The 14,502-nt window shown below is 47.0% G+C and overlaps 1 protein-coding gene across 1 annotated transcript in view; it reads left to right on the top strand.

Annotated features, from left to right (window-relative positions):
* Positions 1-2,523, top strand: part of FXR2 (FMR1 autosomal homolog 2) — a 67,649-nt gene extending 65,126 nt beyond the window's left edge. The window contains exon 16 of the mRNA XM_068273854.1: positions 2,398-2,523. Within this exon, the coding sequence (XP_068129955.1) occupies positions 2,398-2,412 (15 nt within the window). The 3' untranslated portion in view covers positions 2,413-2,523. The remainder of the gene's footprint in view (positions 1-2,397) is intronic.
* The last annotated feature ends 11,979 nt before the right edge of the window (positions 2,524-14,502 follow it).

The following is a 14,502-nucleotide window of genomic DNA, read 5'->3' as shown; positions in this document are numbered from 1 at the left end:
ACGCAGGGTCCCCCTTTATCAAGGCATGTGGTTACACTACACCTAAAACAATTCACTCTATATAGTCTTCTAATCCCCAATACCCCACCCGTGAAATGACCTCATAGATGACATCATGTTAATTAACATAGGTAAACATGTTTAAACCTTGCTTATCATGGATCATCATATCACCATGTGTAATGTTTGCGTTTATGTAAGTGCACATTACGCAACTCAGCCTTCTACCTACCGGCTCATATGCCCCCAGACCGCTTCTGCTGTGCCTCCATGCCAATATTCAAATCCTGATGCCATCCCCTCCATCCGTTAGCCCACACTCGGATAGACTCACAGAGTCCACTTCCGTGTGCGTTCCGATGGGCGTTTTGGGTGGGCGTGGCCTCCACGCACGTCCTAGGGTATCTGCCTGGGCGTACTGACACCTCCCCGTCATTGACCTCACACGCTGCCAGGTCCCACTGAAGGGCTCCCGAATGAGAGGGCGTGTTCACTAGGCGCCACCCCCATCCATACTCCCATTGCCTCGTCGTAGTCACCTGATTCATGCCATGTGACGCGGACACGCTATTCAGCGCGCCCCATCACCATGGCAACCCGATCACTGGTACCGCCATGCCGCAGTCATCTGGTTCGTACCATGTGACGCAGGCACGCTATCCAGCGTGCCCCATCACCATGGCAACCTTGATCACTGGTGTCCATCGTTACAATCACCTGGTGTTAACCACGTGATGTAAACATACCGTCGAGCGTGCTTCTTCTCCATAGTGACCAGCATTGCTGGTTAACTCTCCCCGACGTCACAGGACTGTCCACGGGGCTAGTCCTCTATTATTAGCACTGGGCAGCAGGCGCACAGGAATATTCTTCCCCGCATCTGCCGCCTGTAGCCCTTATATACGTTCAAAGAGGGGGGGCATGGGGTTAATTTTATGCTGTTTAAACCACAGCTAAATTGGAGGTAATTACTCACCGCTCAGCAGTCCAGGGGCATCATGTGACGCAGGTTCCAATCACAGTGGACAATGGATATGGCAAAAATGACATAAATGGGACAGAGGGAGACAAAACTGACATAGAAGGAACGCCCTATCGGAACGCACACGGAAGTGGACTCTGTGAGTCTATCCGAGTGTGGGCTAACGGATGGAGGGGATGGCATCAGGATTTGAATATTGGCATGGAGGCACAGCAGAAGCGGTCTGGGGGCATATGAGCCGGTAGGTAGAAGGCTGAGTTGCGTAATGTGCACTTACATAAACGCAAACATTACACATGGTGATATGATGATCCATGATAAGCAAGGTTTAAACATGTTTACCTATGTTAATTAACATGATGTCATCTATGAGGTCATTTCACGGGTGGGGTATTGGGGATTAGAAGACTATATAGAGTGAATTGTTTTAGGTGTAGTGTAACCACATGCCTTGATAAAGGGGGACCCTGCGTGGCCTCCGAAACAATTGTTGGAAACTGTGGATGCACAATAAAGGAGTACTTTAAGAGGTGGTGTGCTGGAATCTGGCGATGCCTGGAACTCCCGCAGGATATTCCTCGTCTGAGACGATCGCTGTGGGCTGTCATGGCGGAGGACCTAGCATGCAGCGTCCTGCTGTTTAGCGATCCACTGAATGACGAGAGAGCGCACTGTGTTCTTTTGTTTTTCAGATCATAGAAAGGACACGATTGCTTGTTTGCTGCCTGTCGCCCCCCCCTCTCCATAGAACAGTACATTCTGCTCAACTATAGCCAAACAGCATAGCATCAAAATTGTCACCCCAGTGACAGATCAACCATGTTTAAAGGTCAGCTGAAGGGAGAGGTATATTGAGACTGGCATATTTATTTCCTCTTAAACAATACCAGTTTCCTGGTAGCCCTGCTGATCTCTTTGGTCAGTAGTGTCTGAATCACACCAGAAACAAGCAAGCAGCTAATCTAGTCAAACTTCAGTCAGAGCACCTGATCTGCTGCATGCTTGTTCATGGGCTAAGGCTAAACATATTAGAGGCAGAGGATCAGCATGACAGCCAAGTAACTGGTATTGCTTAAAAGGAAATAAATATGGCAGCCTCCATAGTCCTCTTGCTTCAGTTGTCCTTTAAGTGTGACCGTGTGTGTGCGCACGTTGTACTGCACAGGGTTAATACCTAATTTACATGGCCGTAATGCAAGTTTTTGTTTGTTTCCGTGTTGTGTTTGTGTAATTGGTTACACATGTATAACTATAACGTTTTATATACTCAGCAGATGACCGATCTGAACCGCCAACCATCTGCACCAATCAGCATGGCAGCTGTCAGAATCTGCCCGAATGATTGTAATGATAAATGGCTGTATACGCATAGCATGAGAACACAGTGACTGACCTTTCCTCTGCTCTCTTTCTAGGAAATCACTGGATGACAGACGCTGTGACATCACCGCGCTACAAACACTGACCGACTGACCTCATCTGTACCTAAACCTGTATCATTGTCTGTATACAAACCAAATACACCGGAAGTTACCCCACAATCTGTGTCCGTGTCACCTCACTGTGTCCTCGTCACCTGGCCTCTGCTGCACAATCAGAATCTTTGATTTCACCAAGCACCACTGGGGCGTGCCCAGAATTGGGTGTGGCAGGTACAGGGCTAGTGTGAAACAGGACATACAATACAAATAATAAGAAATACAGCAGTTCAACTTACAAAACATCGAGTTTTTAGCTAATTTTGTACAGTGTGAGGAGAGTTCAAATAGTTGACAGCTGAAGGTAAGAAGCTGTTCTTGAGTGTTGTGGAGATGGACCGGAATCTCTGGCCCAAGGGAAGCCGACTGAAGAAGCGGAAGCCCGGGTGAGACTGCAGGGGATACACATACAGTGGGGTGCGAAAGTTTGGGCAACCTTGTGAATTGTCATGATTTTCCTGTATAAATCGTTGATTGTTACGCTAAAAATGTCCGTAACATATATCATATAGGAGACAAGCACAATGATATTTGAGTGAGTGAAATGAAGTTTATTGGATTTACAGAAAGTGTGCAATAATTGTTTAAATAAAATTAGGCAGGTGCATAAATTTGGGCACCACAAAAAAGAAATGAAATCAATATTTAGTAGATCCTCCTTTTGCAGAAATTACAGCCTCTAAACGCTTCCTGTAGGTTCCAATGAGAGTCTGGATTCTGGTTGAAGGTATTTTGGACCATTCCTCTTTACAAAACATCTCTAGTTCATTCAGGTTTGATGGCTTCCCAGCATGGACAGCTCTCTTTACTCACACCACAGATTTTCAATTATATTCAGGTCTGGGGACTGAGATGGCCATGCCAGAACATTGTACTTGTTCCTCTGCATGAATGCCTTAGTGGATTTTGAGCAGTGTTTAGGGTCGTTGTCCTGTTGAAAGATCCAGTCCTGGTGCAGCTTCAGCTTTGTCACTGATTCCTGGACATTGGTCTCCAGAATCTGCTGATACTGAGTGGAATCCATGCGTCCCTCAACTTCCACAAGATTCCCAGTCCCTGCACTGGCCACACAGCCACACAGCATGATGGAACCACCACCATATTTTACTGTAGGCAGCAGGTTTTTCCACTGTGCATAATGCCCCTTGTTATGCCCAAATAACTCAATTTTAGTTTTATCAGTCCACAGCACCTCCAAAATGAAGCTGGCTGGTCTAAATGTGCTTTAGCATACCTCAAGCGGCTCTGTTTGTGCTGTAGGCGGAGAAAAGGCTTCCTCTGCATCACTCTCGCATACAGCGTCTCCTTGTGTAAGGGGCGCCAAATGGTTGAACGATGCACAGTGACTCCATCTGCAGCAACATGATGTTGTAGGTCTTTGGTGCTGGTCTGTGGGTTGATTCTGACTGTTCTCACCATTCGTCACTTCTGTCTATCCGAGATTTTTCTTGTGGTCTTCCATTTCCTCAATATGTTCCTAACTGTGGAAACAGACAGCTGAAATCTCTGAGACAGCTTTCTGTATCCTTCCCCTTAACCATGAGGGTGAACAATCTTTATCTTCAGGTCATTTGAGACCCCCATGTTGCTACCCTTAGGAGAAAATTAAGAGGGAAACTTACAACTGACTCCCTTAAATACTCTTTCTCATAATTGGATTCACCTGTGTATGTAGGTCAGGGGTCACTGAGCTTACAAAGCCAATTTGAGTTCCAATAATTAGTTGTAAAGGTTTTGGAATCAATAAAATAACACATTTATGCACCTGTCTAATTTTTATTTTAAAAAAATTCTTGCGAACTTTCTGTAAATCCAATAAACTTCATTTCACTTCTCAAATATCACTGTGTGTGTCTCCTATATGATATATTTATCTGACATTTTTTATCATAACAGCCAATGATTTGTACGGGAAAATTAACAAGGTTGCCCAAACTTTCGCATCCCACTGTATCTGTACAGCCCACTGTGGTCACTATTCTTGTGTTACCAAGTTTGCTCCCCTGCATCCCATATCTGTGATTTGTTATCTACAGGTCAGGTCTGGTCTAGGCATACACAGGAAGGGAGTCCTGTTCAGGATGAGGAGAAGATTACAGATCCCAGGATTCAGATTACAGATAGGCCAATTCAATGCATCTCTGCTAAGTGTTAAATCAGCCATGTACTCAAATTACATTACTGATCGGGGGCAATAGGTTGATTCAGCCAGTGTAATGCTGAATACACACCATGCGTTTCCGCGTCGCACGCGTCCGTCGATACGCGTCGATTCGATTATTTCCGAGCGCATTTCGATTATTTTTAGGTCGAAAGCCATGTAAAGTATGGCAAATCGACCTAACGATCCATCGAACCGCGAATTGGACATGTCGAAAATAATCGAATCGACGGACGCATCGAACGCGGAAACACATGGGGCTTGATTCACAAGAGTGCTAACTTTTAGCACGGCCATTTTCGCGCGAATTTTTGCATTGCGCGTGATCGCGAATTTTTGCGTGAAACTATAACGTTTTCGCGCGCAAACGTGAATTTTAGCGTGAAAACTATATCGATTTAGTGGGAAAATTCGCGTTTGAGCGCAAAAATGTTATCATTTCGCACGAAAATTCGCGATCGTGTGCAATGCGAAAATTCGCGTGAAAACGGCCGTGCTAACAGTTAGCACTCTTTTGTGAATCAAGCCCTAGGTGTGTATCCAGCATAAGTCCTCTCCTATTTTACCATGGTACCTTCTACCCCTCCCTCCCCTGTCCTGTGCAGAGAAGGCCAATAAGTTGTTACATGTTAGTTTTGCAGATATGCAAATTGCATGTAATTTTGAATTAAGCCAATCGCACGCTCTGCTGATTTTGATTAGGCCAAAACTGCAATTTGCATGCAAGCTGGAAAAATAGACCTCTCTTTGTCCATCCCTCCATGTAGCTAGTGATGGGCTCTCAAGTAGTCCTGAGTCCCTAAGGATTCAAATTTGTGAATGAGGCTTAATTGCCTCGGGTGTGTGGCTGGATGAGAAGGGGCTAGTTACTCATAAGTCCGTTGTCCTCCCTGCGCTCCAAACAGCTTGCAGGTGTCCTATTGGACCCGTTGCAAGCCTCACTACGCGCACTTCCTCCTTCAAGCCGGAATGTGGTGAGGCTTGCGTCCAATAGGACACGTGCAAGCTGTTTGGAGCGCAGGGAGGACGACGGACTTATGGGTAACTAGCCCCTTCTCATTAACCACACCTCTGAGGCAATTAAGCCTCATTCACAAATTCGAGTCCTTAGGGACCCATGACTACTCGAGAGCCCATCACTGCATGTAGTATGAGGGTTTAGCTACACAACCTGTAAAGGTGCGTACACACGTCAGATAAAAGTCTTTGGAAAATGAAAGATCACAGACTAATTTTACCCCCTTCCATGTAGTATGAGAGCCATACCTACACAGTCTATTCTATGGAGCTGCACTCCCCATCAGATAGAGATCTTACCCCCTTCCATGTAGTATGAGAGCCACACCTACACAGTCTATTCTATGGAGCTGCACTCCCCATCAGACAGAAATCTTACCCCCTTCCATGTAGTATGAGAGCCACACCTACACAGTCTATTCTATGGAGCTGCACTCCCCATCAGACAGAAATCTTACCCCCTTCCATGTAGTATGAGAGCCACACCTACACAGTCTATTCTATGGAGCTGCACTCCCCATCAGACAGAAATCTTACCCCCTTCCATGTAGTATGAGAGCCTCACCTACACAGTCTATTCTATGGAGCTGCACTCCCCATCAGACAGAAATCTTACCACCCTTCATGTAGTATGAGAGCCACACCTACACAGTCTATTCTATGGAGCTGCACTCCCCATCAGACAGAAATCTTACCCCCTTCCATGTAGTATGAGAGCCATACTCTACACTGTCTATTCTATGGAGCTGCACTCCCCCTCAGACAGAAATCTTACCCCCTTCCATGTAGTATGAGAGACACACCTACACAGTCTATTTTATGGAGCTGCACTCCCCATCAGACAGAAATCTTATCCCCTTCCATGTAGTATGAGAGCCACACCTACACAGTCTATTCTATGGAGCTGCACTCCCCATCAGACAGAAATCTTACCCCCTTCCGTGTAGTATGAGAGCCATACCTACACAGTCTATTCTATGGAGCTGCACTCCCCATCAGACAGAAATCTTACCACCCTTCATGTAGTATGAGAGCCATACCTACACAGTCTATTCTATGGAGCTGCACTCCCCATCAGACAGAAATCTTACCACCCTTCCATGTAGTATGAGAGCCACACCTACACAGTCTATTCTATGGAGCTGCACTCCTCATCAGACAGAAATCTTACCACCCTTCCATGTAGTATGAGAGCCACACCTACACAGTCTATTCTATGGAGCTGCACTCCCCATCAGACAGAGATCTTACCCCCTTCCATGTAGTATGAGAGCCACACCTCTACACAGTCTATTCTATGGAGCTGCACTCCCCATCAGACAGAAATCTTACCCCCTTCCATGTAGTATGAGAGCCACACCCACACAGTCTATTCTATGGAGCTGCACTCCCCATCAGACAGAAATCTTACCCCCTTCCATGTAGTATGAGAGCCATACCTACACAGTCTATTCTATTGAGCTGCACTCCTCATCAGACAGAAATCTTACCCCCTTCCATGTAGTATGAGAGCCATACTCTACACTGTCTATTCTATGGAGCTGCACTCCCCCTCAGACAGAAATCTTACCCCCTTCCATGTAGTATGAGAGCCATACCTACACAGTCTATTTTATGGAGCTGCACTCCCCATCAGACAGAAATCTTATCCCCTTCCATGTAGTATGAGAGCCACACCTACACAGTCTATTCTATGGAGCTGCACTCCCCATCAGACAGAAATCTTACCCCCTTCCGTGTAGTATGAGAGCCACACCTACACAGTCTATTCTATGGAGCTGAACTCCCCATCAGACAGAAATCTTACCCCCTTCCGTGTAGTATGAGAGCCATACCTACACAGTCTATTCTATGGAGCTGCACTCCCCATCAGACAGAAATCTTACCCCCTTCCGTGTAGTATGAGAGCCATACCTACACAGTCTATTCTATGGAGCTGCACTCCCCATCAGACAGAAATCTTACCCCCTTCCATGTAGTATGAGAGCCACACCTACACAGTCTATTCTATGGAGCTGCACTCCCCATCAGACAGAAATCTTACCCCCTTCCATGTAGTATGAGAGCCACACCTACACAGTCTATTCTATGGAGCTGCACTCCCCATCAGACAGAAATCTTACCCCCTTACATGTAGTATGAGAGCCACACCTACACAGTCTATTCTATGGAGCTGCACTCCCCATCAGACAGAAATCTTACCCCCTTCCATGTAGTATGAGAGCCATACTCTACACAGTCTATTCTATGGAGCTGAACTCCCCATCAGATAAAAATCTTTGCAAGATGCTGCACACAAAGATGCTGTACACATGCAACAGATCAGGATCTGCAAAAGATCAATCCCTGCAAAATGCATTCATAGTCTATGACATCTGCAGATCCTCATACACACCTTGTTGAATGGACATTCATCTGCAGATCAGACAATTATCTGCCGATCTGAAGATCCAACCTGGTGGATCTGATCCACAGATAATTGTCCGTGAAACAAGGTGTGTATGAGGATCTGCAGATCTCATAGACTATGAATGCAGTTTGCAGGAAGAGATCTTTTGCAGGAACAGATCTTTTGCAGCTACTGATCTTTTGTGTCTGTACAGCATCTGTGTGTGCAGCATATTGCAAAGATTTTTTCTGATGTGGAGTTCAGCTCCATAGAAAAGACTGTGTAGAGTATGGCTCTTATACTACATGGAAGTGGGTAAGATTTCTGTCTGATGGGGAGTGCAGCTCCATAGAATAGACTGTGTAGGTGTGGCTCTCATACTACATGGAAGGGGGTAAGATTTCTGTCTGATGGGGAGTGCAGCTCCATAGAATAGACTGTGTAGGTGTGGCTCTCATACTACATGGAAGGGGGTAAGATTTCTGTCTGATGGGGAGTGCAGCTCCATAGAATAGACTGTGTAGGTGTGGCTCTCATACTACATGGAAGGGGGTAAGATTTCTGTCTGATGGGGAGTGCAGCTCTATAGAATAGACTGTGTAGGTGTGGCTCTCATACTACATGGAAGGGGGTAAGATTTCTATCTGATGGGGAGTGCAGCTCCATAGAATAGACTGTAGGTATGGCTCTCATACTACATGGAAGGGGGTAAGATTTCTGTCTGATGGGGAGTGCAGCTCCATAGAATAGACTGTGTAGGTGTGGCTCTCATACTACATGGAAGGGGGTAAGATTTCTGTCTGATGGGGAGTGCAGCTCTATAGAATAGACTGTGTAGGTGTGGCTCTCATACTACATGGAAGGGGGTAAGATTTCTGTCTGATGGGGAGTTCAGCTCCATAGAATAGACTGTGTAGGTGTGGCTCTCATACTACATGGAAGGGGGTAAGATTTCTGTCTGATGGGGAGTGCAGCTCTATAGAATAGACTGTGTAGGTGTGGCTCTCATACTACATGGAAGGGGGTAAGATTTCTGTCTGATGGGGAGTGCAGCTCCATAGAATAGACTGTGTAGGTATGGCTCTCATACTACATGGAAGGGGGTAAGATTTCTGTCTGATGGGGAGTGCAGCTCCATAGAATAGACTGTGTAGGTATGGCTTTCATACTACATGGAGGGTGGTAAGATTTCTGTCTGATGGGGAGTGCAGCTCCATAGAATAGACTGTGTAGGTATGGCTCTCATACTACATGGAGGGGGTAAGATTTCTGTCTGATGGGGAGTGCAGCTCCATAGAATAGACTGTGTAGGTATGGCTCTCATACTACATGGAAGGGGGTAAGATGTCTGTCTGATGGGGAGTGCAGCTCCATAGAATAGACTGTGTAGGTGTGGCTCTCATACTACATGGAAGGGGGTAAGATTTCTGTCTGATGGGGAGTGCAGCTCCATAGAATAGACTGTGTAGAGTATGGCTCTCATACTACATGGAAGGGGGTAAGATTTCTATCTGATGGGGAGTGCAGCTCCATAGAATAGACTGTAGGTATGGCTCTCATACTACATGGAAGGGGGTGAGATTTCTGTCTGATGGGGAGTGCAGCTCCATAGAATAGACTGTGTAGGTATGGCTCTCATACTACATGGAAGGGGGTAGGCCCGGTTCACATTAGCGGTGGCCGTCCGGAATCGCCGTGCCGGAGCCGGACCGCTTGCAGAACGGACGGAACAGACGCACGGCAATAGCAATGAAAGCCTATGCGTCCGTTCACATGCGTCCGTTCTGCCGGACCGGATCCGGACTCCGGCGTCCGTTCCAACATGCGCTATTTTTTGGTCCGGCTCCTCCGGCAGCCTTACTGCACCATCCGGCCAATACAAAGTAATGAGAACCGGAGAGCGCACAACACACTGGCTACAAAAACCGGACGTTCTACCCCACTTCCTATGCATTTTGGATGGGGACCACATGGAGTTCACAGAGTGGGGCAGCAGCGATTTCATGCTGGAGCTCTAGGCAGCAACATGTCTGATATAAGTCTGATAACGAGGAGGCGAACAACAGAGAATTCCCAGGTATACGAAAAATGCCTGGATCCATGGTCCCAACTGCAGTCTCTGTATCCACGGATGGTCTCCACACGTCCACCTGTCTCCAACAATGACCCCAGACCCTTCTGCTGACCTCCCAGACCCCAGGTATTTACAGGTTGTTATCTCCTTAAGAAACCGGATCCGGACCGCAACCGTGTTCACACCGCACGGAAACCGGATGCAAACGGACCGGATCCGGATAGGAACCGTACGGATCAGGTCCGGTCCGGATACGGTGCGGTCCGGACATCCGGTGCGGTTTTGACAAAACCGCAAGTGTGAACGGGGCCTAAGATTTCTATCTGATGGGGAGTGCAGCTCCATAGAATAGACTGTGTAGGTGTGGCTCTCATACTACATGAAAGGGGGTAAAATTGGTCTGTGATCTTTCATTTTCCAAAGACTTTTATCTGACGTGTGTACCCACCCTAAGTCTTCAGTAGCTGTTGACCATCATGCTACATGGAGCTGGTTAAATTGGTCAGTGATTGACCGATCATAATTGAAAGTTTTTACCAGGCTTTAGACTGTCGCCAAGCCCCTTTTAGCCCATTGGTTGAATCCTCCTGGAGGCTGGCTGGGATGGAAGCGGCGTAGGTATTCAACCAGAACAATAAAACCTGGTACACACATCCAATTTCGATGGGCCAAAGTAAACGAGATCTTACAATCTGAAGATTTGATACCTACCCGGGGCTTCCTCCAGCCCCACAAGCACGTTAGTGAGTCCCTTGCCGTCCTCCCGCGGTCTGCCGCTCAGCCGTGATCAGCCCCGGTAACTGGCTCAGTCACGTCAGTCCTGGTCTACTGAGCATGCGCGGAACACCCAGACTTGGCCCGGACTGAGCTTGTTACCGGGGCTGATAGCAGCTGAGTGGCAGACTGCAGGAGGACAGCGAGGGACTCACGAACATGCTTGTGGGGCTGGAGGAAGCACTGGGTAAGTATCAAATCTTCAGATTTTTTGATCTGTTTTACTTGAATACTTCCATGTAGCAGCAGAGCTCACCTGCACTATCTGGCCATGCTGTTCAGTATCTGTTGGCTCTCCTGCTACATGGTGGTGGTAGAGTTGGATGTGTGTATCAGGCTTAACAGCGCCAAGGCCTTTAGAAGGAGGCTGAGCTGCGCGGTTGGCGAGCATTTTCCAGCGTCTGCTGCCCAGGAGTACCGTCCAAGTGGCGTAAGCTGGGGGCATAGCACCGCGACATGGCGTGTGAATACAGCTGCGGATAATTGCAGATCTGCCTCCATGGAGGGCCGCCGCTGGTACTGAGCGATAGCGAGAGCCTGCGGTGGTGTTACCCAGAGGCAGAGGTCTGCCTTATGTCTGAGTACAGCTGTGGATAATCGCAGATGTGACTCCATGGAGGGCTGGCTGGCCGGCGCTGGTACAGAGCGATAGCAGGCCCCCGTTGGTGCAGGAGAGCAGCTGACAGGCGGGGAATTCACCACCATCAGTTGCCTATATGAAGCAATGATGGGCAGACTGACAGACAGATCTCTCTCTGATCTGATCTGAGAGAGATCTGTTGGCTGCACATACACCAGCAGACGTGTGCGCGCCCCAAAGTGGATTTTTCTCCTTAGAATGCTTTGTTTGGTCAGTAGTGTGGAGAAGTGTTACGTTGTCTCATTGCCGCCAATGCATCGCTTCAGCTTCCAGTCCGCCGGGCTCAGCAGTAAACTTGCAGACCACTCAGCGGATTCCGCTGAACGGATCCATTTAAACAGATCCATAGGTTAACATTGGATCATTCGCATCCTTTAGGTTCAGTTCTGATCCGTGAACGGACCTTTTTTTTTACCGCCAGTGTGAACTGGGCCTAAATGTACACGTATGTGTCTTTTATACATGACCTGTCCTGCGTCGCAGTGCCTGTCCGCCTTCCGAATCCCCCGCTCTTCCCTATACAAGCCGGCCAGGTGGTGTGCGCTATGTGCCGGCAGCGTTTATAGGGAAGATAGATGGCACCGCGACACAGGACAGGTAACACACACACACACACACACATGGACAGGACAAGAGAAGTCATACTCTGCAGCCTTCATACTTATAGAATAAGAGCAGATACTGAGAATTACACCCGGCATACAGGACAAGAAAAGTCATACTGTGCAGCCTCCATACATACAGAATAAGCGCAGATACTGAGAATTACACCCGGCATACAGGACGAGAAGGCATACTGTGCAGCCCCTATACATACATAATAAGAGCAGATACTGAGAATCACACCCGGCATACAGGACAAGAGAAGTCATACTGTGCAGCCTCCATACATACAGAATAAGAGCTGCTACTGAGAATTACACCCGGCATACAGGACAAGAGAAGTCATACTGTGCAGCCTTCATACTTATAGAATAAGAGCAGATACTGAGAATTACACCCGGCATACAGGACAAGAGAAGTCATACTGTGCAGCCTTCATACTTATAGAATAAGAGCAGATACTGAGAATTACACCCGGCATACAGGACAAGAGAAGCCATACTGTGCAGCCTCCATACATACAGAATAAGAGCAGATACTGAGAATTACACCCGGCATACAGGACAAGAGAAGTCATACTGTGCAGCCTCCATACATACAGAATAAGAGCTGATACTTAGAATTACACCCGACATACAGGACGAGAGAAGCCATATTGTGCAGCCTCCATACATACAGAATAAGAGCAGCTACTGAGAATTACTCCCGGCATACAGGACAAGAGAAGCCATACTGTGCAGCCTCCATACATACAGAATAAGAGCAGATACTGAGAATTACACCCGGCATACAGGACAAGAGAAGTCATACTGTGCAGCCTCCATACATACAGAATAAGAGCAGATACTGAGAATTACACCCGGCATACAGGACAAGAGAAGTCATACTGTGCAGCCTCCATACATACAGAATAAGAGCTGATACTTAGAATTACACCCGACATACAGGACAAGAGAAGCCATACTGTGCAGCCTCCATACATACAGAATAAGAGCAGATACTGAGAATTACACCCGGCATACAGGACAAGAGAAGCCCTACTGTGCAGCCTCCGTACATACAGAATAAGAGCAGCTACTGAGAATTACACCCGGCATACAGGACAAGAGAAGCCATACTGTGCAGCCCCCATACATACAGAATAAGAGCAGATACTGAGAATTACACCCAGCATACAGGACAAGAGAAGTCATACTGTGCAGCCTCCATACATACAGAATAAGAGCAGATACTGAGAATTACACCCGGCATACAGGACAAGAGAAGTCATACTGTGCAGCCTCCATACATACAGAATAAGAGCAGATACTGAGAATAACACCTGCCATCCAGGACAAGAGAAGTCATACTGTGCAGCCTCCATACATACAGAATAAGAGCAGATACTGAGAATTACACCCGGCATACAGGACAAGAGAAGTCATACTGTGCAGCCTCCATACATACAGAATAAGAGCAGATACTGAGAACTACACCCGGCATACAGGACAAGAAAAGTCATACTGTGCATCCCCCATACATACAGAATAAGAGCAGATACTGAGAATTACACCCGGCATACAGGACAAGAGAAGCCATACTGTGCAGCCTCCATACATACAGAATAAGAGCAGATACTGAGAATTACACCTAGCATACAGGACAAGAGAAGTCATACTGTGCAGCCTCTATACATACAGGATAAGAGCAGATACTGAGAATTACACCCGGCATACAGGACAAGAGAAGTCATACTGTGCAGCCTTGATACCTACAGAATAAGAGCAGATACTGAGAACTACACCCGGCATACAGGACAAGAGAAGTCATACTGTGCAGCCTCCATACATACAGAATCAGAGCAGATACTGAGAATTACACCCGGCATACAGGACCAGAGAAGTGTTACTGTGCAGCCTCCGTACACACAGAATAGGAGCAGATACTGAGAATTACACCCAGCATACAGGACCAGAGAAGTGTTACTGTGCATCCCCCATACATACAGAATAAGAGCAGATACTGAGAACTACACCCGGCACACAGGACAAGCAGTCATACTGTGCAGCCTCCATACATACAGAATAAGAGCAGATACTGAGAAGAATTACACCCAGCATATAGGACAAGAGAAGTCATACTGTGCAGCCTCCATACATACAGAATAAGAGCAGATACTGAGAATTACACCAGACATACAGGACAAGAGAAGTCATACTGTGCAGCCTCCATACATACAGTATAAGAGCAGATACTGAGAATTACACCAGACATACAGGACAAGAGAAGTCATACTGTGCAGCCTCCATATATACAGAATAAGAGCGGATACTGAGAATTACACCCGTCATACAGGACAAGAGAAGTTATACTGTGCAGTCTCCATACGTACAGAATAAGAGCAG

The sequence above is a fragment of the Hyperolius riggenbachi genome, chromosome 3 (genome assembly GCF_040937935.1).
Source record: "Hyperolius riggenbachi isolate aHypRig1 chromosome 3, aHypRig1.pri, whole genome shotgun sequence".
In the NCBI taxonomy this organism is placed as follows: Eukaryota; Metazoa; Chordata; class Amphibia; order Anura; family Hyperoliidae; genus Hyperolius; species Hyperolius riggenbachi.
Note: the sequence above shows the minus strand (reverse complement) of the source record. Positions and strands in the feature narration are given on the sequence as shown.